We start from the raw sequence: 23,027 nt of genomic DNA on the forward strand, positions 1-23,027 counted from the left end.
TTTGTAGCTCTGTTCTGAATTTCTCTTATCGTTTTGTATTTCCACCTCTTTTTCAGTTTAGAAGATGGATCTGTCCTATTCTATTTTTACGGAGTGGTAGCTGTCACGTGGGGGTTTATCTTCCAGTGGTGAGGGGACCACACCAATAATTCTCAGGCCGCTCCCAACCACACCCACACCCTGTGGATGCCTCCGCACAAGGACTGCCTTCCAGGGACCCAGGAGCCAGGTAGGGCTGTCTCTCCACAGCCTGCTTCCTGTCAGGTGGGAAGGTGCACTAGGATTGAGGGGACGTTGGGCAGTTCTGGCTCATGTGGGGCAGCTCTACAGAAGGTTCCATGATGGAGCCCCCAGTCATGACAGTGAGTCCAGTGTTAAGTTTGGGGATAATGGAGAGCTCCACTGAAGAGTAACCAGACCCTGACCCGGGCTGAGGAGAAACGGGACACACAAGGACATCACCTGATAACACGACTGTAACTCTGGACGCTTACAGCACTGTCCTTATAAAAATGCAAAGCAGGTCCAAAAGAAATTAATGTGATCTTTGAAAGGTCAGAGTAGGCCTGAGCATTGATTTTAAGATGCTTCATCAATTGGAGACCAGAGGTTTTTCCTGATGATATTTATTTCATAAATGTAATTATTTTTCTAAAACATATTAAAATAGAAAACATGTTCTTTTGATCAATTATACAAAGAAAATAACAATATAGTAATAAAAATACTGAAAATATATGAAAAGCACCAGAATATTAGAGAAATTACACTGGCAACAATTCTAGGAATATATTTTTTTGCAATTGTACAATAAAGTGCTATGAAATCCAGTCAAAATTAGTGGCAAGATATAAAAACAGTTATGGTATTATTATGAAATTTGAGGCTGGGTTTAACCACAATTGAATTTGTAGGCTACTTTCAGATCAAGCTAATGATAGTTTATTAATATTTTCATGGAAAGTCTATTAATTTCCATTCTCAAGTGAAAACAATCTAAATCTCAATGTTGATCCTTGGTAATCTGGTCGTGAACAGCTAATGACAAGATAAAAAAGAAAATTATTATCAGAGTCCTCAGAGTAATCATCATACAAAGTGTGATGAAATAAAATCAAAAGAAGACAGAAGAAAATCAAATGTAAATAGGTGATTAGTTAAGACAAGAACAAAAGTTTAGATGCCTTTGCTCTTATAGTTAATTTTAAGTACTCTTGCCTAGTCACACTGAATAGACACACAAACATTAACAAGATAGGTTATTCAATGAACTGGCCAGACATCAGGGAAGAACAACTTAGCGAGTCAATGTCATTTTCATCGGAAACATTAAAGGGACACTGTTAGGACAGCATGCTTCCAATTCTGACCAATGATTTCCTCATTTCTTTGCTGAGGAGCAAAAAACATACACAAATACTTTGGGGTTAGAGGATGGCTGAGCCGGGGATGTGACACAGAAGGGGACACCGCTGTGCACACGCACACACACGGGGGAGATACTACGGCCAGTACTTAGGGTGTACTGAAGTCACTTTCACATCTGGAGTTGGCAAACTGCAACAGAAAAACCCAAATTAAGACAAAGTTATCAGACCAGTGTCCTTTTAAGGTTTTATTTCTAGGCCAATTTTGAAGGGACTCTATTATATCATTCTTCACAACTCAGTGAATGAGTTGAAATGAATGAGATGAAAGCCGCCAACACTACACTTCAGAATAAAACATTTTCCAAGCATGGCTCAATCAAAACTCAACATTTATTTAACAGGCAGACTCTTTTTCTTTCATATCAAGTAGATTTACACGTGAACCAACACGGACTGAAACCGGCTGTATAAATGAGAAAACAAACTCTTTTCATCCACCTCTGCCCCTGCAAGTCGTTATCACCTTAGGAACTCAGGAACCCAGGAACCACCCTTGGGATTACTGTGACAAGGGGAGAGGATCCAGCAGGTCCATCAGCCCCAGTCTGAAGGTGGTACAAGTGGATCATGAGTTCTACTTTTCACTCAGAAATGGAGACTTGATACTTGAGTTTTGATTTTTTTTTTTTTTTTCACGCTTCTAGATCCTCTAGTCTTTTTGTCAAGTTTCCTTCTTGTGGCTGATTTTAATAAGGAACTGAAATGTAAATGATTTCTGCTATGCCTCTCAAAAACTTTTCAAAGAAATTTTAACTCATTTAGAAAAGAGGGTGAAGATGGTACAACGTTGGAGTAGGCCTTTCTAATACTGAAGCATACGGGTCAGTGTCCAGCCACCGTGAGCAATGTGACACCGCATAAAAAAGACTGGAAAGTGGGACCGAAAGGATCTTTCTTCTCCATGCCACTGACAGAATTCAAGGAAAACCCAACCCAACTTAGTTTCCCCAGTTCTACCTAAATGTGAGTATTCATTAAAAAGTCCAAGATTAATAAAAGGCAGACTTTAAGTTAAGGAAGACAGATAAGAAACAAAGGCTAAAGGTGGTTTGGCATTAAATAGTTTTACATACTCAAAGAATATTGACTAGCATCTGGAAGTAATTCTCAAAATTACAAAGTCATGTTTACAGAAACTGCTCTGTATAAGTATGGTTTCTTCAATATACATGTTCTATATACATAGTATAGAAAAGCTAGTAAGTTGGCTCAGCTGTAATGATTTTGTCATTAAAAAAAGCAGATGACATTTTTTTGGCTGCAACAAAGCTTGTTACTTAAACTGTTCAGTTCAGCTAATGTATATCTATAATAAAACCTAAACTTTAGAAGTCTTCAAATCAAAAGGAAAAAATAAATTATATCTAACGTATTAATTTACATGCGGCGATGCCCTGACTTGGCTAACTACAGCTACAGTCTCTTCCAATCAATTTCTCCAGTGTTCCCTTAGTTCTAACAGACTTTATTTTCAAGACATATATTTGTTCCCCTCTAAGTGTGGCAAATTTCCTTTCAGGAAGCACAGATGTGCGGCACTTTTAGTAGCATGAAGTTCTGGGTCTTTTTCCAACTAATGAACGAAAGAGCCTTGCTTCCTACCGAGTGCCACTTCTTTAACTGTACAACAAATAGAAGAAAGAGATGACAAAAGCAAGCAACAGCATTGTTAAGGAAATCAGTAGCTGCTGGAACCAGATACAACGCTGAACTTGGTCTTCAAGCTTCCTATTGCTTTCTAGTAAACGATTGAGCTAAAGAGGGAAAAAAGGATGAAAGATTTCTATCAGTAAAATGGTACGTGAATCATGTAAATGACAAATAGGAATATTAGAAATCCAACCATTTACAGGATGGGGTCCATCCACTCTGAGCAGCCGGGAGCTGGCAACGCCATGAGGCATTGCATTTGTTTGGTGAATAGCCGTGCACCCTCTTACTCCTGTTTTGGAAAGGCCTAGTTTTCTCGTGGAGAAGGAGCAAAGCAAGTGCCTTCCTGGAGGTACCTAAACCAGCTACTCAGAAAGAGAGCCCCTCCAACTTTTTCAAGTTGAAATGGTACTCCTCTCGTGAGATCAGATTCTTTGGTACTCCCCAAGGCACCATATAACTTGTCCAAATTAAAATGGCCAGAGCTTTTCAAAAGTTAATAGATCTCCAAGAGTAACTCACTGCTTACGATTTCAGATTTGGCTTCCCTTCACAAAGAAAAGAGCATTTGTGTCATGTCTATGCCAAAGGTCTTCCTTGCATCAGTGGGGAAAAAGTGGATTTCTAATATTAGTTAGCATTAACACCTCTGTTTTAGTTAGGGAGAAAGAACACTTACTTGTAGATAAAGATCTTCGCTGGTTTTTTCGGACATGTTAAAAGCATTGTCTTTTAATGTCAGAGTGGTTGGTTTACTGCTCTCAACAATATGGCATCTTAACCTATGAAAGTCCAAAGGAAACATAACTTCTTAAAATTTTTAATGAAATATTTTTTTATAAAAGTAAACTATAATGTGAGAAAAGTCAAACACAGAAGTTCATGTAACCGGGATGAAAGTACTCCTCCCTCCTCCCCAGATACACGTGTACGGTGGCAGCTCACTATGGATCTATCTTGGGAGGGGAGCACAACTGGCCGCCCCCAAATGCACCTCTCTGGCATAACGATTATCTGGAGCTGGTTATTTTTTAAGAAACAGCAGACCTAAGAAAAGCTTTGAAAACCTTTTGTCAGGGACATTGACATCAATAAGGGAAGGAAAGGTCCATCTATAAGGGTGTCTTCCTCTCGCTGCCAGGACGAGGGGATGACAGAAATCTCTAAGAACTCTTTTCTTAAGTTTTAGCACGAGTTGTTAAAAGGGCAGATTTTTTTTTTAAATTAACATTTAATGGAGAAGGGACCAATCGACATCTGCTGAACCACCTTACCCTTGTTCATTGTGATTTTCCTGACAGCCCCCCATAATGGACTCCCTTAGTAACCCCAACATCTTGTCTTGAGCTGGAGATGGTATTTAAGGTGGTGTCTTGGGCCACTTTGGGGGGTTTTCCTGTTTTCTTGGGTATCTCCCAGATATACAGGAGGTATACGTGGTATTAAACTTCTGCTTTTCTCCTATTAATTAGTCTTGTATTTCAGGGGGTGGGGGTCTCAGCCAAGAACCTAGCAGGGTAGATGATAAATAATTTTTCCTCTGCTACATTTTGGCAACCTACGCTGGGACCTGCTGAGACACCCTACTCGCCTGGGAGCCTACAGATGGGAGCCTGGAAAACCGGCAGAAGCCGGCAAAGGTAAGCATTCTTACCAAAGCCTGCTTTCCTGGATCTCACTCTGGTGCCAGGTCGAGAGAGAGAAAGGTCAAAATTTGACCTTGTCCCTTCCATTCCAAATTTAGATTAGCAGAAGAAAATAGGTCAAATGAGGTCTTCCTTTCATCTTGTTCTAGGTCTCGAGAGCTTGGTTTTGTGACCAGCAAGAATATTCTTTTTGGTCCCTGTCAGCTGGAGGATGCATGTGTCCACAGGTGTCTGGCAGCTAGGGGAATAGGCTGGGGATCTGAGGCACAAAGTGACAGGCAGCATCCTCTCTGTCCAGCTGTGCCAGCTCTCAGGGCAGTTTGTCATTAGGGGCCCCAGTCCATGAGGGGCCTTTGTCCTCGCAGCTTTTGTGGTCATTAGTGCTGGAAAAGTCTAATCCAGTAAATGATGTCACGGATTAGAGGGTCTTAGACTGGAGGCCTCTGACATTCTTGTGGGAAACGAGAGACAGCACCTTCACTACACCATTCTTACCACTTGGGGCAATGGAAGTCTTTGCTTTCTTTCTTTCTTTTTTTTATCTTTTAATTTTTTATTGTTATGTTAATCACCATATATTACATAATTTGTTTTGGTAAGTCTTTGCTTTCTTATGCTAACTCTCGGGATCCTGTGAGGACTGCATTTTTTTTGCACCGTCTCTGGGGATGCCTCTTTATGTCCATGGTTAAACCAAAAGAAGGCCTATTGGCTTGAGTTGAGTCGCTACTGAGATTAATATAAGATCCTACTTTTCAATGCCAGATGATGGATCTTTTGAATTGGAAAAGCTTCTATGTTTAAAAAACTTTGAGAGAGCTCTCATCCTAAACAATTGTCTTACTGGCACCTCTGGAAAGACCAAATTGAAAGGAGAATATGAAGGAGAATGGCCACCAGCCTGAGAGACTTCCTAAGCAAGATGAAATTATGATGTTCTTCTTACCTCCACGTTCAGAAGATACGTACCAAATATAGAGACGAGGTAAAAGATTAGTGGCCACTCACTTCACCACTCACAGGGACTGTGACTAGCTGCTAAGGGTTGTTCTGCCCACCCACGATTATACTGTAGTTACCAGACAAGCCACTTGGTTCCCCCATGGAAAACTCTCCTCACTGGAAACATGACCAGAATTTCTCCCAGGCCTTCCCACAAATGTTCAGGAAATGGATCAGCTGAAGGCTGATGTTTGGGGGCTGCTAGAAGCAATAGTACAGGTTCCCCCCCCCCTTAAATGCCTTTGTGGAATACTTTATATGAAACTTTTTAAAGGCATAGTGCATTAAACCCTGAAGCTCCAAAACATAGAAATCACTTCATTTCCATCTTAGTTGGAAATTTCTCCCAGATACAGAGCAAATCGAAGAAAATGTAGTTGCATGGGTGGTTATCAGTCCCTTGATAACCATTTAGGCTGCAATAGAATTATTTGAGTAATTAAAAACAATGGTCTTTGACTTGCAAATCTTTACAAAACCGGAAATGCAACATTGGAAGCAATTCGAAGTCCACCTAACCTTACCAATTCTAAAACCTCCCCCAGTCATCTCAAAATACATGTAGGTACTGTAAAAGATCAGGATGTTGGAAAACAGAACTGTCCTGTGCTTAAGAAAAAGAAGAAACACAGAAGTAGAAATTACTTTAGACATCTGATGATAGGCAAATATACCCCAAAACTCCTTGATACTTTCTGTGTGCCTTTGAGGTACAGATTTTCTGCTCTACCTTCTCTAGGACCTGACAGCTACCTCTTTGAAATACAAACTTTAGGGAAGTGATTCTCATCAGAAGGAAGAAAGGGAGTTACTTGGGATTTTGGCAAATGATTAGCCATCTGAGCAGGCAAACTGATTCCAACTGCCAGAAACACAATTTGAACCTAAATGTTCTTTTATATAAACTAGTGAGTTTTGTGTTACTGTACCTGAATCATGGCTAAAATTTTAGAGCTATAGCCAAAAGGTCTCTGTGTCTGTATGTTTATGTGCGTCTCTCTACATGTTATAGATGTGTAATACTTTTCTACCTCAGGATGGTAGTGTGAAAATTAATTTGTAAAAGCTCTCTTTGATTGGCTTAAAGAAAAATAAGTACTTACCAAATTAAGTATTCCTAAACCTCTTAGAAATACAGAAACTAACCCAAGTGTCTTTCAAGTTCATGTGCTATATATTAATTCTAGGTAAAATAAAAGCTAAATTTGTTGGTTTAAAGTTGTCAATATTAGATATAATGCAGACATGCAACTTTTTTTTCTTCTGGAGTTTACTATTCAGATAGGTTCATGTTATCTCAGGTACATAATTTGTCAGAACGAAAAATAGCTTGGGATGATGGCAGACTCTGATGTTTCCTGAAGCTGTCATGAGTAGTCAAGCATAATTGTTGGAAGCAAGTGATTTAGAAGTTAAGTTGGATAACAGTTTTTAGGTGAAATCTACTTAAAAACAGGTTTTCAAATCTCTGACAACTTGAAACTTTAGTTTTGCTAAGTTAGACGGGAAATTCACTGACTGACTAGATCATTTCCAAGTGAGATAAAATACTGAAACATTGGGGTGCCTGGGTGGCTCAGTCGTTAAGCGTCTGCCTTCGGCTTAGGTCATGATCCCAGGGTCCTGGGATCGAGCCCCGCATCAGGCTCCCTGCTCGGCGGGAAGCCTGCTTCTCCCTCTCCCACTTCCTCTGCTTGTGTTCCCTCTCTCGCTGTCTCTCTCTCCCTCTCTGTCAAATGAATAAAAAAAAAAAATCTTAAAAAATACTGAAACATTAATTACTGAACATCGGTTTATCGACTTTTGGCTTCTTACTACAAAGGGACTAAAAATAGTCTGTTAGTAAACCTATCTTGTGCCACACTGAAAAACTGTACTATGAGAAAGCATATGCTTCTAGAAATGATGTATTCATAAATTTGCCAATCTACAGGATGCTGGTGTTAACACAATTGCTTACCACTTAGTTTTCACTAGAAATCATGGTTTCTAAGGGTTAAGAATTCTAATTCATATATGTAATTGCTAGAAATAATAACAGAAGCAACTAACTCCATGTGCAAGGAAAACAGGATGTGTTTTGGCTGAGGAAATGTATGAAGTATGGACATGTATTTTTGTTAAGGGGAATGAAAGTAATTTTCTCTTACAATAAAGCTGGTTATTTCAGAATAGGGAAGATAATAAAGGACACACTAAATGGATATAGACAGTTGGAAAGGGAAAATTCCACTTTGTGTAGTCAAGCTGGCTAAAATTGAATGAATTAGTTATAAGGATTATATACAAATAAGCTTCAGTATCAGCAGTGTACTTATGTGAAACTAAAAATTTCATCTGCTAAAAGGACCACCTTTCCTTGGACTATCAATCAGTCAGCTACTGAGAAGAGACTGTAAAAGGCTTTTCTTTAGCTTTTAAGTAATCTGCCTAGAAAGCAAAGATGGTGAGTTTTATCAAAATTTCCTGTGCTCCATGTTACCTTTATCAAGCTCTTTGATTGTTTAGCTCTTTTAATCTTTAGAAGACTATTTTCCTAAGTTTTACTCACAACTGTGTAACTGTATTTGCCTTTGATATATTATTGTCACTATGGTTAAATGGATAATTATTATTTCATGATGACTTATCCCACTTAGTCAAGTGTCTAAAACCTTCTGATGTTTTTGACAGACCCCCAACTCAAATTCTTTTTTTTAAAAAGATTTTTTATTTATTTATTGAGAGAGAGAGAGAGAGAATGGTAGAGAGCATGAGAGAGAGGAAGGTCAGAGGGAGAAGCAGACTCCCCGCTGAGCAGGGAGCCCGATGCGGGACTCGATCCCGGGACTCCAGGATCATGACCTGAGCCGAAGGCAGTCGCTTAACCAACTGAGCCACCCAGGCGCCCCCCAACTCAAATTCTAAATGAAGTCTTTTTGACCTTGAACATCTCTGAAATTTTTCAGACGGCCGCTGGAACATATCAAAAGATCGTTCTTTCTTATAGAAAGAGATATATGGGGCACCTGGGTGGGCTCAGTTGTTAGGCGTCTGCCTTCGGCTCGGGTCATGATCCCAGGGTCCTGGGATCTAGCCCCGCATCAGGCTTCCTGCTCAGCAGGAGGGCTGCTTCTCCCTTTCCTACTCCCCCTGCCTGTGTTCCCTCGCTAGCTGTCTCTGTCAAATAAATTAAAAAAAATATTAAAAAAAAAGATGTAAAACTAATTAGGCTTATTTGCTATGTTAAATTACAGGGGAAGCATTGTCAAATAAGTAATACTAAACCTTCTTTAGATTATATTTGTATAGGTATGTTATTAATATAAGTGTTCCAGAAATTGTATAAAATTCCTAGATTGTCCTGGTATAATGTCACGGTTTATAATTCTAGTTATCTTACAATGCTGTATATGTCACAGAAATAACCAAATTTCCTTGTCAGAAGCATTACAATAGACTTTCATCAGATCTGTAACCATGGCCATTTTTAAGTCTTTTTGTCACTTAAAGAAGCTATTGTTTTACTCTGATCCTTTTGCAAATGGGCTTCATCTTCAGAGATTCATGGAAAGGACTCTGACAAGTACTCCCGAAAACAGGTTTCTAATAACTTTCAGATCATAAAACTGAACTGGGTAAGAACTTCCAGAACTAAAAAAAAACAGGATTCAAGCAGACCAAGAATTAATAACATGGGATTGAATGAACTGATGACTATACTTTTTATTACTGGTTCTTTAATGTTTGGTTTTCCCAGATTTAAGGTAATCTTTTACTCTTTTCCTCATAAGCTATCTATGATTGGCAGTAATTCGGTAAACTACCTTTGTGAGCAGAACTGAAACAATTTTTCTCCCTACCTGATTGCTCCAGAATTCAGAAACTCTTAGTACTTTCATGGTAATAGTTTTTTTTTTTTTTTTCCCCCGCATAAGAATCTGTTCTCCTTGTACTAGGACACAATTGGAAGCATGGTTATACTACCAAGGCTTTGACTGGAATGTCGTATTTGAAAATAATATGCATAAAATCAGGTATGACCAGACAACTTTAAGGAACTAAGGTTGACTTTATGGAACCAATAAAGCGCCTTGGAAAAAATGGACCTGTAACCTTGCTTACAGGATTCTGGACAGAAAGCTCCTTTCCTTGGCAGGCTCAGGGGCTTCGAGAAGAGAGGAGTTAATCTAAATCTGTATAATAACCTTACCCTTGTTGACTGTGCTTTTCCTGATAACCTCTCATAACTGGCTCCCCGCTCCCCATTTTTCTTTTGTCTTTCACTGGAGATGATATTTAAGGTGGGTAGAGGCAATGTATAATAACACAAGCAATTACAGATACTGCTCAAGAACCTAGGGAAAGTTTTTTTTATATGGTGTTGAGTAGAATTCACCCCATCTTACTACTTGAAGGAAACCACCCTTTGTAGATAGGAGTCGTTGCTTTACTTGGGCCTTCAGTATCAAACCACCAAGTCTCCCTTTTTCTGTGAGATAAGTGAGCTTCTCTTGACTATCAGAAAACCAAACCATAAGGAATTGACTTAAAAAAACAAACAAACCTGCTTTTGAGGGACTGATAAGAACTTCAAATTAATCTCCATCTTTTGTACCAGTGTTACTTAATCTTTCAGTTTGTTTTCATAGCCATGCCTTTGACAAAAGTAAACTGTTGATAAGGAGAAAGTAGACCCTGTTACAATATGGAGATTTAAATATGTAACTACTCCATCTAAAAAGTCAAGCCCGCCACGAGCCTTAATGTGTACCTGCGTTCCTTCCTTCCTTCCTGACTAAAGCTGACCCATACCTTGGCTTTAGTGCAATTCCTGAGAAAGCTGAAGGGACAGGACCTATCAATGATTTACCTTCTAGAGTTGGCTTCTCCCATTGAAAAACCCACAGCAAACAATCCCTTTGTCAACACCACAGTCTTCCTTCCTCCACCAAACCAAACCTCTAGAACAGTCCTATTACCTTCATTTCTTTAGAACCTGGTTCCTGCCCACTGAAAATGCTCCCTATGAGGTCAGTGATGGCCTCTGTGATGTCACCGATAGCCACTGCTCACACTTCATCCTTCGTTGCTGGCATGGCAGCACTTGGTAGCACTGGTCCCTTCCTCTTTTGTCAAACACCCTTTCCTAGACCTGGATGACACAGCTCACCTACTGGTTTCCCTCCTGAGTCCCTGATGGACTGCCCTCCCCTGGCCACTAAATACTCCTCGAGGCTGGGACAACTGAAATAAAGCTTGTCTTCCCAGGCCCGCTCCTGTCCTCCTCCCTTCTGTAAACAAGCCTGCAGCGATCTCGTCAAAGGTGAATCAGGTCAGGCTGACGCTCTCCCGTGGGTCTCCCCAGGGTGACCCCGCTCCTCCTCTGGGCCCTGTCCGCCTCTCCAGCTTTCTTCTTACCCTGGATCCTGTCACCTCTGTGTTCCAGCCACATCTGTATTCTTTCAATTCCTTTTGAAGATTTAACTCAGCCACGGCTGTTAAGCGGTTTCCCAGCTTCTCATTTATCAAGGGGGACAAAGAATTACCTACCTCCTAGGGTCATTTTAATGACGAAGTGGATAAATCAGAGTAAAGCACTTAGAGTGGTGCAGGCTTGCAGCACGTGCTATTTGTGTTAACTGAGTATCACTTTCACCTGTGTCTGCCTAGTCTGTTTTCCACACAGCCCCCAGAATAAGCCTTAAAAAAAAAAAGCCAAATCATTTCCTGGCTCTGCTTAGCACCAAACTAATAGTTTTTCTCAAAATTGTAAGTCCTCACTATGGTAATCACCTGCCTTCCCACTACCTCTTTGACCTCATCTCCCACATTGTCTCCCCCACCCTCCTATACTGGGTTCAAGCTACATTTCCCTCCTTGCTGTTCCTTACACAGGCCAAGCACTCTCCTTTTTCAGTTGTGGTTCCTTCTACCTAGAAAGCACTTTTTCCAGTTATCTAAGTGGCTTACTCTCTTTTCCTTCAGGTCCTATATTTTTGTCATCAAAGTGGCCCTCCTTAACTACCCACCATGGAGAATCCTCAGTCTAGGCACTACTGACATTTTGAGCCAGATCATTCTGTCTTGGGGGGGGGGGGGGCTGTTCTTTGCACTGTGGGATGTTCAGCAGCATCCCTGGTCTCAAAGTACTGGATGCCACAGTACCCCACTGCCCAGTTGTGATAATGGACAGTGTCAGCATTCAAGTGTCCCCTGGGAGGCAGAACTGGCACACTCCAAAATAAAACCATTACACAGGCTTCTCTTTTCTCCTTTTCTATAGATCTTTACATGCACATACATGCTTGGATATGCCGATGTAGGCAAAGGATTTTCCTCCTAATATATCATAGGTATTTTTCCATATCAGAACATAAAGATTTACCACACTGTTTTGAATAGTTGAATACTCCTCCACATACTCAAGTGCATTTGACTATTGCTTTAATGAGGATCATTTAGGTTCTTTCTTTCCCACTGTTTCATTAGCACAAACAATGTTGAAAGACACGCATTCGAGTACACAGGGTGAGTGTTCCTACAAAGGGAACTGCTGGGACAGATCTCCGTTTGTAATCTTGACACCTCCAGGTTCTTGCACCGACCTGTAAACAAGTCTGCTATTAGCAACCTCCTTGAGAAACTGCAGATCGCCTTCACCTGGGCGCCCCAGGGCCCTGCAGAGCTTGAGGTCACACTAGAAGCCTAAATGTCTGCCACACGCAAGAAGGAAGAGACCCCTGCCTAGTCCATGCAGGCAGTTCTCTCCTTCTGCTTCTTCCCGTCACATTTGAGAGTCCGTGAGTAAAAAAAGCATACCTATGCTCCATCACTTTGTTTCTGGGAACTTCTTTCCAGAACTGAGTCAATTCTGCTGGGCCCGTGCCAGATGACTGTTCCATTTCCGCAGCCATTATCAGGAAACGGTCTTGGGCAGAGACTGTTAAACCTGCGTTCCAAAAGGGTAACTTACTATATAAACAAGAACCTTTACAAAGGGCTGGACACGTGGTTTAAGGCATTATTGTAGAAAACAATGGAAAAAGAATAATATGGAAGTACCTTAAAGAAAAAATTTTCTAAAAAGGATTTTTTAAAAAATTCCATTTCAACTGGCATCAGTTTAAACAATTTTATGTGCTAAAAAACCATTTCCGGGGCGCCTGCGTGGCTCAGTCAGTTAAGCGTCTGCCTTAGGCTCAGGTCATGTTCCTGGGCTCATGCCCCACACTGGGCTCTCTGCCTGCCACTCCCCTTGCTTATGCTTGCTCTGTCAGATAAATAAAATCTTAAAAAAAAATTTAATGAGAAACACTGACCCATCTCATTTTACACATGAGAAAAGAGATGCCTACAGTGCAGTGAGCTGACTTGTTGACACTGAGCTAGTTTCTAGATTTTAGTCTGGCTCAATGGACTCCTCACCCGGCCCCAGGTACCCCAGCACACCCTCTGAGGCCATCAGGCCACAACTCACCCCCATGGGGAGACACAACTATATCAACTGATGCACCAGGGTCACAACTGCTGTTGCTTGGCTTGACTCTGTATTTTTCTGGAGCAGTTGTTCTCACCTGTTTATAAATACAGTGGTCATATAATAACTAATAACATAAGAAAAATGTTTCTTTTGGGGTAAATGGCTTAAAAATGAGTTTTAAAAAATTAACAGTTAATAATAAAGTCTACAAAACAACCATGGTGGTTAGGCATGGAACGTATTTTTCCCCATCAATAGGAAAACAGTATCTTAGCCTTCCTTTTAAAGAAAAAAATCTATGAAATATCCTGTCTGGTAATTTCCTAAATTTAATAATACAAATTAAAACAAACCTGTGTATTAGGACACGTTATAATAGCGTTCACAAATTAAAACACTATATTCAAAGAACATCCAGAACATCTTAATACTTACAATATGGGGCAGTGGTAAACTCAGTCATTAGGTCAGTATCCAGTATAAACTACATTCCAAACGATAGATCACACTCGGGGGGAAATGCACTTTTGACTTTATACTTTTGTTTTCACTGTTATTATGAATTATTTATATAATGAAGAGTGATTTTTTCCTTGGGTTTTTATTTACCACAAACATTAAAGCCTAGGATGAATTTGGACGTTAGCCTATTATGGCTCATTAAAGATTGAGATACAGATCCTGGGGAAAATTGTAGATAAGCTATGCCACGTGGTTAAAACTAGAAGGCAGTATAACATGCCTAAAAATATCAAAAACACTGTGCAAGTTAAAAATTCTCAATCATTCAATTAAAATATGTCTGAAATTACTTCCCCTATCAGATTTCCACATATAATAAATTCTATCTTTCTGATATTTACCTTAAATGCTACGATGTTTTTTGTTACATTTGTCAACACTATTAAAGTTTTCTTCTCTCCAGATTCTGTACTTCCAAAATACAGTTCTTCTGCTGGGCTAGGTGGTGACAAAAATATAAGGCATTTGTATTATTCGGAATAAATGACAATCTAATCATTAGCTGGAAGAAAAGTATTTGTTTAGTATCTTCTGCTTATCTGTATAAAGAGATTTCATCAAAAAAGAAAAGCTTATAAAGCAACTACCTAATATAGTTTGTGTTTTAATCTTACTAATTCATTGCATGCTATTTAAAAGTCCTATGGTTTTCCCCAAGAATCAAAAGCAAAATAAGAAAAGGACAGGAGAGAGAGTTAGGAAGGTTCTGAATTAGCCTATAATCAGCACCATCTTAAGGTGCATTTAAACTCTTTGGAAGGTTAAAGATAATCAAAACAAAGAAGAAACTGCTGCTTCAACTTTAATTACAAAGAGATTAGAATGGGACATAATTTTATACACCAACAGAGAAAAGCATAACTTAAAATGAAAGATCATTAGAGATGTACTTAAGTCACAGAATAATTCCTTAGGTAATTCCTCAATAATAAAGGCTTTTTCTAAGTAATATGGAATACAAAAAACAAAAATAAAATTTGGGGTGGGAAATATTGGTTAAACAGTAAAATCAGTAAACCTCAAAATGCAAATTTTACTACTGCTGGCCACTGTAGTACTCATGACCTAAAATCAAAACTAAAAGACTGAAGCAAAGTTTGTGTAGTTTAATTACATTAGTCAAATTGTATCGGGTGCCTCCAAACAATGGGCAACACAGCGTTTTTATTTTAGATAAAAAGGTGAATTCTTCAGACTGTCCTTCACTTTGAGCTACATATGTAAGTAGATTCATTTTATATCAGGAATGTCTACATATCAGAGACAGTCATTTGGAGGACACACATTTTTTAAGGATGTGCTTTCCGAGGAGGGGGCTTTGCCCAACTCTGGACAAGACAAATTAGCATGGTTGCTGGCTTCCTTTTAGAACCCAATCTGAAAGAGACCACAGAGAAGAGGTCCTGAATCTCAGAACTGCTCACAGTAACCAGCACAAAACCGTGAGACTTGTGGGGAGAAAGATGCTGGTGGGTCCCCGTGCCTGTGCAGGAGCAGTGCTGTGACCTGCCCGGGGGCAGAGGCAGGGAGCGGCAGAGCCCAAACTGCAGCCCTAGACGCTGCCTTGTTCTCCTCTGGCTTTCTCCCCAGGCAGCTCTTCCAGCCAACCCCCGACATTTCTAAGTCGAGACCTATGGTTTTGACAGGCTTCCAATGAAAACACAGTGTGTGGGTGGGGAGTGGGAGGGATGGGGTGGCTGGGTGATAGACATTGGGGAGGGTATGTGCTACGGTGAGCGCTGTGAATTGTGCAAGACTGGTGAATCACAGACCTGTACCTCTGAAACAAATAATGCAATATATGTTAAGGAAAAAAAAAGAAGATAGCAGGAGGGGAAGAATGAAGGGGGGGGCAATCGGAGGGGGAGACGAACCATGAAAGACGATGGACTCTGAAAAACAAACTGAGGGTTCTGGAGGGGAGGGGGGTGGGGGGATGGGTTAGCCTGGTGATGGGTATTAAAGAGGGCACGTTCTGCGTGGAGCACTGGGTGTTATGCACGAACAATGAATCACGGAACACTACATCCAAAACTAATGATGTAATGTATGGTGATTAACAATAAAAATTTTTAAAAAAAGAAAACACAGTGTGTAACTTCTAAACCAGTAAAGGGAAAAATGGAAAACAAACTCCAGAGGGGGGAAAATGGCAAAGAAAAACCACGACCAAAAGCATATGCATGTGTTGTCCCCTGCCTCTGCCCCCCCCATAAACACACACAGATGGTAGATCAATCCAGATATAACAGTAATCAAAAATATGCAAACTAGTCTTAGAAATTCGAATATCAGATTTTTTAAAAAGTCTGGCTGTATTGTTCATAAGAGTCATACCTAAAACAGTTACACAGAAAGATTTCAAGTATGGGAAGGGAAATGATACATTAGGTCATCACTAAGTAAAGTCGGTACAGCAACATTAACGTAAGGCCATATAGATTTCCCAACGAAAAGCATCATTAGTGAGAAAGAGATCTTTACATAATGATAATTACAAACAACCCTAAATCTTAGATTGAGTAACCCAGAAACAAAAATAGAGATGTACTGAATTCTGGCTTTGGTAAAAAAACAAACAAAAAAACCCCCTATTTTTCTAGTTCAGCTTTAGCTTTTAGAAGGTCAAACTGATAAATGCTTACTTCAATGTCATTTCTGGCAACCTTGAACTTAATGCAAGCCAAACAGTACCAGTAAAATGAGAAAAAATGTATGTCATTCAGGTTAACTGTGAATATATGAATATTCACTTTTATTTACTGATACAAAATGAGGGCCCTTTAAACACATTTACTGGAATAAATAACAAAAAGGTAGCTGAAATATCTACTATGACTGGAAACCAAGGTGAGTCTTTGGATAACCTTTAATTTTATTATTTCCACAGTTTGAAAAATAGTACAGGAGTTTTAATTTTGCAGTTCCTTCAAGATAATCAAGGCAGGTTATAAAAGCACAGCTAAAAAAATCAACTATGATACCTGATGTGTAATAAGGGCCCTTTAAACACACTCAGTGGTTTTTTGAAAGCTTTCATTTTGGAATCAACCTTTTCAGTTTCTTCTGCTTTGGAAGTATGTTCGGTTAGGTTAATCTAAAGACAAAAAAACAATATATGAAGAAAGAAAAGATAAAGAAATTTAGTTTCATGCTGATAGCTGGGCAGTTCATCAGGTCAAAAAGTAAACATTATAGTGATTCAATCCAAATTACAATCTTTAACGTAAGCTTAGCACACCTAAATTATTTAACATGTATTAACATGACCACGAACATATTTGAGAGCATACTTAAATAAGTCGCTACAGAAAATATAACATGGTTTTTCCCTTAGAGTCTTTAAATTTGTTCTAAGTTATAACATATTTATCCCTCTATCAAGCCCCTGATGACTCATAAGAAGATAACTAAGTGCTCTTTCAAAACTAAAATAGAGGAAGTAGAAGGTTGTAAACTAATTCCTTTTCTCTCAGGTAAATCAAAAATATTTTCAATAAAACAATTCCTTCAAAATGCATTTTGCCAATTTTTATACAAATTCATGAAATCAGCCTTTTTAAACACCACAGTGACACTACTGGTTAGCTAGGACCATCCTTCCTCTTATTTACACACGAAGATGGGGAAGGGCGGCAAGTTAAGTGAATTACTCACAGTCATATACGTAGCTAACTGCAGAATGGGGCACAGGCCACAGGTTTTGACGCCATTTGATTGTTAAAATTACCTTTTTTAGAAGAGTTATTTGTTCTTCACTAGACACTGTTTCCAGGGTTTCTTTGCCATCACTTTCTATATCTTCTTTACTTGAAGCTTCATCCTCACTGGCAATAGGCCCATTTTCACACAGTGGTGTCTGGAAGTCATCATCTACTAGTGGAGGGTAGCTATACTTGAAGGGATCCTAAGAGAAAGGAATTTTATAACAGCCTGCTAAGAGGTGGGTAGAGAAATAATTCTCTAAGTAAAATTAAAATCCACTCTCCTGGCCAAAAAAAAAAAAAAGGAGAAAAAGACTTAATTAGTGAAATTTTTAAAAAAGGAAACATTTCAAAACACAAAGGGAAAGAGCAGAAAGTGGTGTGGACAACTGGCTAGCCATCTGTGAAAGCACCAACTTGGATCTTTAGCTCATTCTTTGCACCAAAAAGAATTTCAGATGGATAAAAACTTTGAAGTACATATTTTTTTTTAAAAAGTTTGTTTATTTCTTTAGTAATCTCTACCCTCAATGTGGGGCTCAAGCCCACGACCTCGAGATCAAGAGTAGCACACTCTTCCGATGGAATCAGCCAGGCACTCCAAAGGTGTGTATTTTTTTAAAACCCATGTAAGCTTTAAAAAAAAAAGCTCCAGAACAACACACAGGATTAAAAAACAGAAAAGAAAACCTACGAAGACCTTTCTAATCATAGCACAAAACCTAGCAGGCATAAAAATATTGATATTGATAAAAATGGAGCACGCTAAAATGAAAGATCTCTGAATTACAAAAAACAAAACCCAACAACCAACCAACCAACCACAATCCCCCGCCGAGAAAACCCCCTAAAAAACCAAGTTTTTTTTTTTTCTTTAAAGCCACAACTGGGAAAATTATGTACCACGTGTATCAGAAACAAGATAGCTTTTAATATATACAAATCAACAAGAAAAGAGTAATAACGGAACAAAAGATAAAGGAATGATACAGAGTTCATAGAAAAAGAACAGACTACCTTTTAAATCATAAAAAATGCTCGTCATCACTTACAATAACAGAAATGCAAAACCACAATATTTTTCACCCAAGACGAGCAATGATTACAAAAATGAGAGTATGCCATGTTGGCATGGATGTGGTTCAAGCATGCCACACACATAATTGGGAAATGAGCACAATCTCTTTAGAGGGAAACTGGCAACAGGTAACAAAATTTAAACTACAAATACCCATTGACCTGATGATTTTACCTCTAGGAGTTCATCTCCTACTTACACTGCTGTACCCAGGTACCAAGAGTTATTTACAAGGATATTCGCTGCAGCACTATTAATGATGGCAAGATTAGGAAATAACTACTAGTCCTTCAGAAGAGAACTGATTAAATACATTATGTTACATCTATACAATGGAATATTCTGAAATGGTTTAAAAAATCAGGTAGACCTCTAAGAATCAATATGGCATAACCTAACAAGAAATGATGTGGAAAAACTAGTACAACAACATACATGAAAAAATAAAATGGACAGAGTATCTCTAGGAGAGAAAACTTGGAAGCACTGACTGCCTGCCTGTGGAGAGTGGCAGTGGGCAGTAATGTGGGGAGGGAGGCCATACTTTTCACTAAGCTGTTGTACTTTTCAGTCCTCTAAAAAAAATGGTCTATGTATTACTTTTGGGAAAAATTATGTTAAAGAATAGTAGTCCTACTACAATTCTGAGTACACTCCTGAAAAAAATACATCATTAATGACAGAGAAGGGAGATACTCTTTTCTACCCCTAAAAATAATTGTTACTAGATGCCACTGATTTTAAGATATTAACAATTCTATGGGCAAATTATTAAAAAGAAATCAAATAGCTCGTTTAACTAAAGGTAGAACCTGAAATGACCCGTACTGTGTTCTTCTGTTAAAATGTAAAATATAAAGCCTCAAAATGGGAAAGTTGCAAATTTCAAATTAAAAATACTGTATGGTGACTAACATAATAAAATAAAATTAAAAAAAATAAAAATATTGGTTCATGTTTTTTCTAATCAAAGAAAACAAAAGGACATACCAAAACTTTTTATCTTGCTAGTCACTTGATTCTGGTTGAATACAATTTTGCCAGGTAGACAGTATATGAAATAGATGATAAAAATCAAACAACTGAAATATTATCAATCAAGTTAACCCAAAGCATACCAAATCCATAGGTTTTCATAGTTTAGAAGAAAAATCATTATCACAGTATGTTTCACTGTTATGTAGTATTAAAAATTTAACACATACCTACTTATTCCTGGTCTCTTACTTGTAAGTAGTATAACCATTTCAAAAAAAACTTAATATATATTATCTTTTAAATTAAAAAGACTGTGCAACAGTAAACAAATGGAAGCAAACTAAGGCACATGAAAAAAATTCAATAACTCATGGTTACTAATTAAACAATTTATGGTCCATCTCTAGATACAGGAATACTGTGTCACCATAAACAAGAGTAGAACAGTTTGTCATACTGATTTGGAATGATCTCTAAGACACGTTGTAAAGAGAAAAGTAGGATGCATAATGGTGTAAAAACACACTACTTGTTTAAAAGAGATGAGAAAGAATTACATATTTGCTCATATATATTACAAATATACTGTATTGCCTACATAGGCAATACAGATTCGTGGAAATAAATATAAGAAACGGAACTGGGATAGCAGTAGGAAGACTTTTTACTGAATACTGTTTCTGAATATTTGTACTGAATACCGAATACTTTTCAGTTTAGAATCATGTGATTCTAAATATTCTCAAAATGAAAATTTAACACCTTGAAAACATATAAAAAATGTCTGTAATGGTATTATTTTGGAGTATCTATGATCTTTCTCTGGATATTAAGATATTGCTTTTTCTTTTTCCTTAAGGAAATACAGCCTAATGTGCCATGGTGCAGTCTTATTTTAGAAACACATTTCGGGGACGATACTTACAGTCCCACCCATGTGGGGAGGCAGATACTCCACACTGACATAGTCCTGGACTTCATTTTTGCTGGTAAACTTCAACAAACTCACTGCTTCCGGACCAAGCCAGGATTTCACAATTTTGAAAGCAGCTGAAGAAGAAACAGTCACTTCATTAAATTCATTCTCTGTCTCAATTAATTTACTGCATGTGGTAATGTAGGTCTTCTGAAATTTGGGCAAAACGCTGTTAATATGTATCTCTCTGTGGTATGATAATTAACATTCACTAATTCCTGTAGGTATTTACATTATGACGATCTGTTATGGGTTTCAAATGTTCCATGAAGATTCAGGAAGATGAAATTACCTTGATGTGCGTCAATAAACTTATCAAGGTTCTGGCCTCTGTACAAATCTGTCAGTGATCCCCACTACTAAGATTCCCAGACACGGACCCAAATGGCACTGTGGTTTGAGGAATAACTGCACAATAGTATGGAAAGAGTCATTTTTCCTTACACTCCTGATCAATCCCCAACCTGAAAAACCTTCTCAAATGGGAAGTCAACAAGAGAAGCAGCTTTCCTCATGGGTTTGAGCTAGACTCAGACTTCATCCTAACCCTAAACTTTTTTTTGCCTTTCTTGCAAGCCCTGCAGCTTATATAATTGTGAGGAACTTATTCATGGAACCTACAAGAATACACTGTTATCAAACACAGCTGTTTGGTAATTACAATCTTGTTCTTTCATGCTATTCTAATTTATACTTAATTTTTTTAAACCTTGTTTCCATTCTGACATTCTAAACACATTTTAAAGAAATTAAAAGAGGAATCCTGCATTAAATGTGCAAAAGCATCAATGAAAAAAATCAGGAAATAAACCAGTATGATAAAAATTAAATAGTGGTTCAGAAAACTGCATTTTCACTTTGGCTAATTATGCTTACATTTTACATAAGATTTACATTTTCATTAATTTCAATTTAAAAAGTCTGTGAGTAGGGGCACCTGGGTGGCTCAGTCGTTAAGCAGCTGCCTTCAGCTCAGGTCATGATCCCAGGGTCCTGGGATCAAGCCCCGTGTCGGGCTCCCTGCTCCACGGAAGCCTGCTTCTCTCTCTCCCACTCCCCCTGCTTGTGTTCCCTCTCTCGCTGTGTCTTTCTCTGTCCAATAAATAAAATCTTAAAAAAGAAAAAAAAAAAAAGGTCTGTGAGTTGACGTTTGAAGCTATGCAATTCTCCTTAACCTCTATACCTTATTCCCTGGCAACCACTAATCTACTTTCTGGATTTGCCTATTTTGGATATTAATATAAATGCCATCATACAACATGGGGTTTTTCTTTTTTTTATTGGCTTTGTTCACTCGGCATGCTTTCACGGGTCATCTATGATGTAGCATGTATCGGTATTTAATTCCTTTTCATGGCCGAATAATTTTCCATTTTATGGATCTACAACATTTGTTTATCCATTCACCAACTGATAAACATTTGAGTAGTTTCCACTTTTTACTATTATGAATAATACTGCTATGAACATCTGCGTACAAGTTTTTATGTAGACATGCGCTTTCAATTCTCTTGGGAATATACTTAGGCATGAAATTGTTGAATTATATGGTAATCCGATGTTTAACTTTTTGAGGAACTGCCAAACTGCTTTCCAGAGTGGCTGCACCATTTTACGTTCTCACCAGTAATGTATGAGGATTCTAATTTCTCCATATCCTCAACACTTGTTACCGTCTTTTTGATTATAGCCATCCTAGTTGGTGTGAAGTAGTATCTCATTTGGTTTTGACTTGTAGGTCTCTAATGACTAATGATGTTGTGCATCTTTTTATATGTTTATTGCCCATTTGCATTACTTCTTTGGAAAAATGTCTATTCAAATCTTTTGTCCTTTTTAATTTGGCCATTTGTCTTTTTATTGTGTGCTGTAAAAGCCACTTATATATGTATGATTTGTAAATATTTTATTCCCTTCTGAGAGTTGTCTTTTCACCTTCTGGATGGTGTCCTTTGAAGTAACAAATTTTGAATTTTAATGAAGCCCAATGTATCTGTTCTTTTGTTGCTTGTGCTTTTCTGGTATCCTATCAAGAAACCCCTGCCTAATCGAAGGGCACAAAGATTTACTCCCATGGTTTCTTCTTTTCTAGTTCTAACCCTTACATTCAGGTCTCTGATCCACTTTGAGCTTATTTTTGTATATGAAGGGAGGTAGAGGTCCAACTTCACTGTTCAATTATTCCAGTATCATTTATTAAAGAGACTATTCTTTCTCAAGAGAGATCTTAGTAGAAGGACCCTAAGGCATGCCTCGTCCCACCAATACAACTAGATAACTATCAAATCATCCTAAATGCCCCAGGAATTCATCTGAAGATTGGCAGAACAAACTCCACAAGGGAGAGATGAGGCTGCATTGAAGAAGGCAGTAGCACAGAGACCTGGCTTAGGAGAGAACGGGATTATGGCCGCTGCGATGAGCAGGGAGCCTTGGTCACGGAGAAGGGCAACAGACACACTAGCACACAGGGGAGCACGTGGGGAAAACAAATCCCCATAGCAACTGGCTTGGAAAGCGAGAGGGCCTGAATTTCGTGAGCTCTTGCAATCAGTAGGGCCTAAAGCGGAGTTTTAAAC

The 23,027-nt window shown here is 38.6% G+C and overlaps 1 protein-coding gene across 2 annotated transcripts in view; it reads right to left on the reverse strand.

Moving 5' to 3' along the window:
* Positions 1-686: 686 nt before the first annotated feature.
* The window catches only part of MOSPD2 (motile sperm domain containing 2), a 57,998-nt gene continuing 35,657 nt past the window's right edge, over positions 687-23,027 (reverse strand). The window contains exons 8-15 of one of the 2 annotated variants that reach the window (XM_028115071.2): positions 20,398-20,522; positions 17,443-17,619; positions 16,697-16,809; positions 14,054-14,150; positions 13,188-13,284; positions 12,530-12,659; positions 3,760-3,862; positions 687-1,557 (exon numbers count right to left, since the gene is read on the reverse strand). In XM_028115071.2, the coding sequence (XP_027970872.1) occupies positions 1,516-1,557; positions 3,760-3,862; positions 12,530-12,659; positions 13,188-13,284; positions 14,054-14,150; positions 16,697-16,809; positions 17,443-17,619; positions 20,398-20,522 (884 nt within the window). In that variant the 3' untranslated portion in view covers positions 687-1,515. Of the gene's footprint in view, positions 1,558-2,041; positions 3,185-3,759; positions 3,863-12,529; positions 12,660-13,187; positions 13,285-14,053; positions 14,151-16,696; positions 16,810-17,442; positions 17,620-20,397; positions 20,523-23,027 lie in introns of those variants that run through there. The other variant, XM_028115070.2, reaches the window with a different exon arrangement.

The sequence above is a fragment of the Eumetopias jubatus genome, unplaced genomic scaffold, assembly GCF_037043125.1.
Source record: "Eumetopias jubatus isolate StellerSeaLion01/CBP00866 unplaced genomic scaffold, mEumJub1_p1.0 scaffold_11, whole genome shotgun sequence".
Taxonomy (NCBI): domain Eukaryota; kingdom Metazoa; phylum Chordata; class Mammalia; order Carnivora; family Otariidae; genus Eumetopias; species Eumetopias jubatus.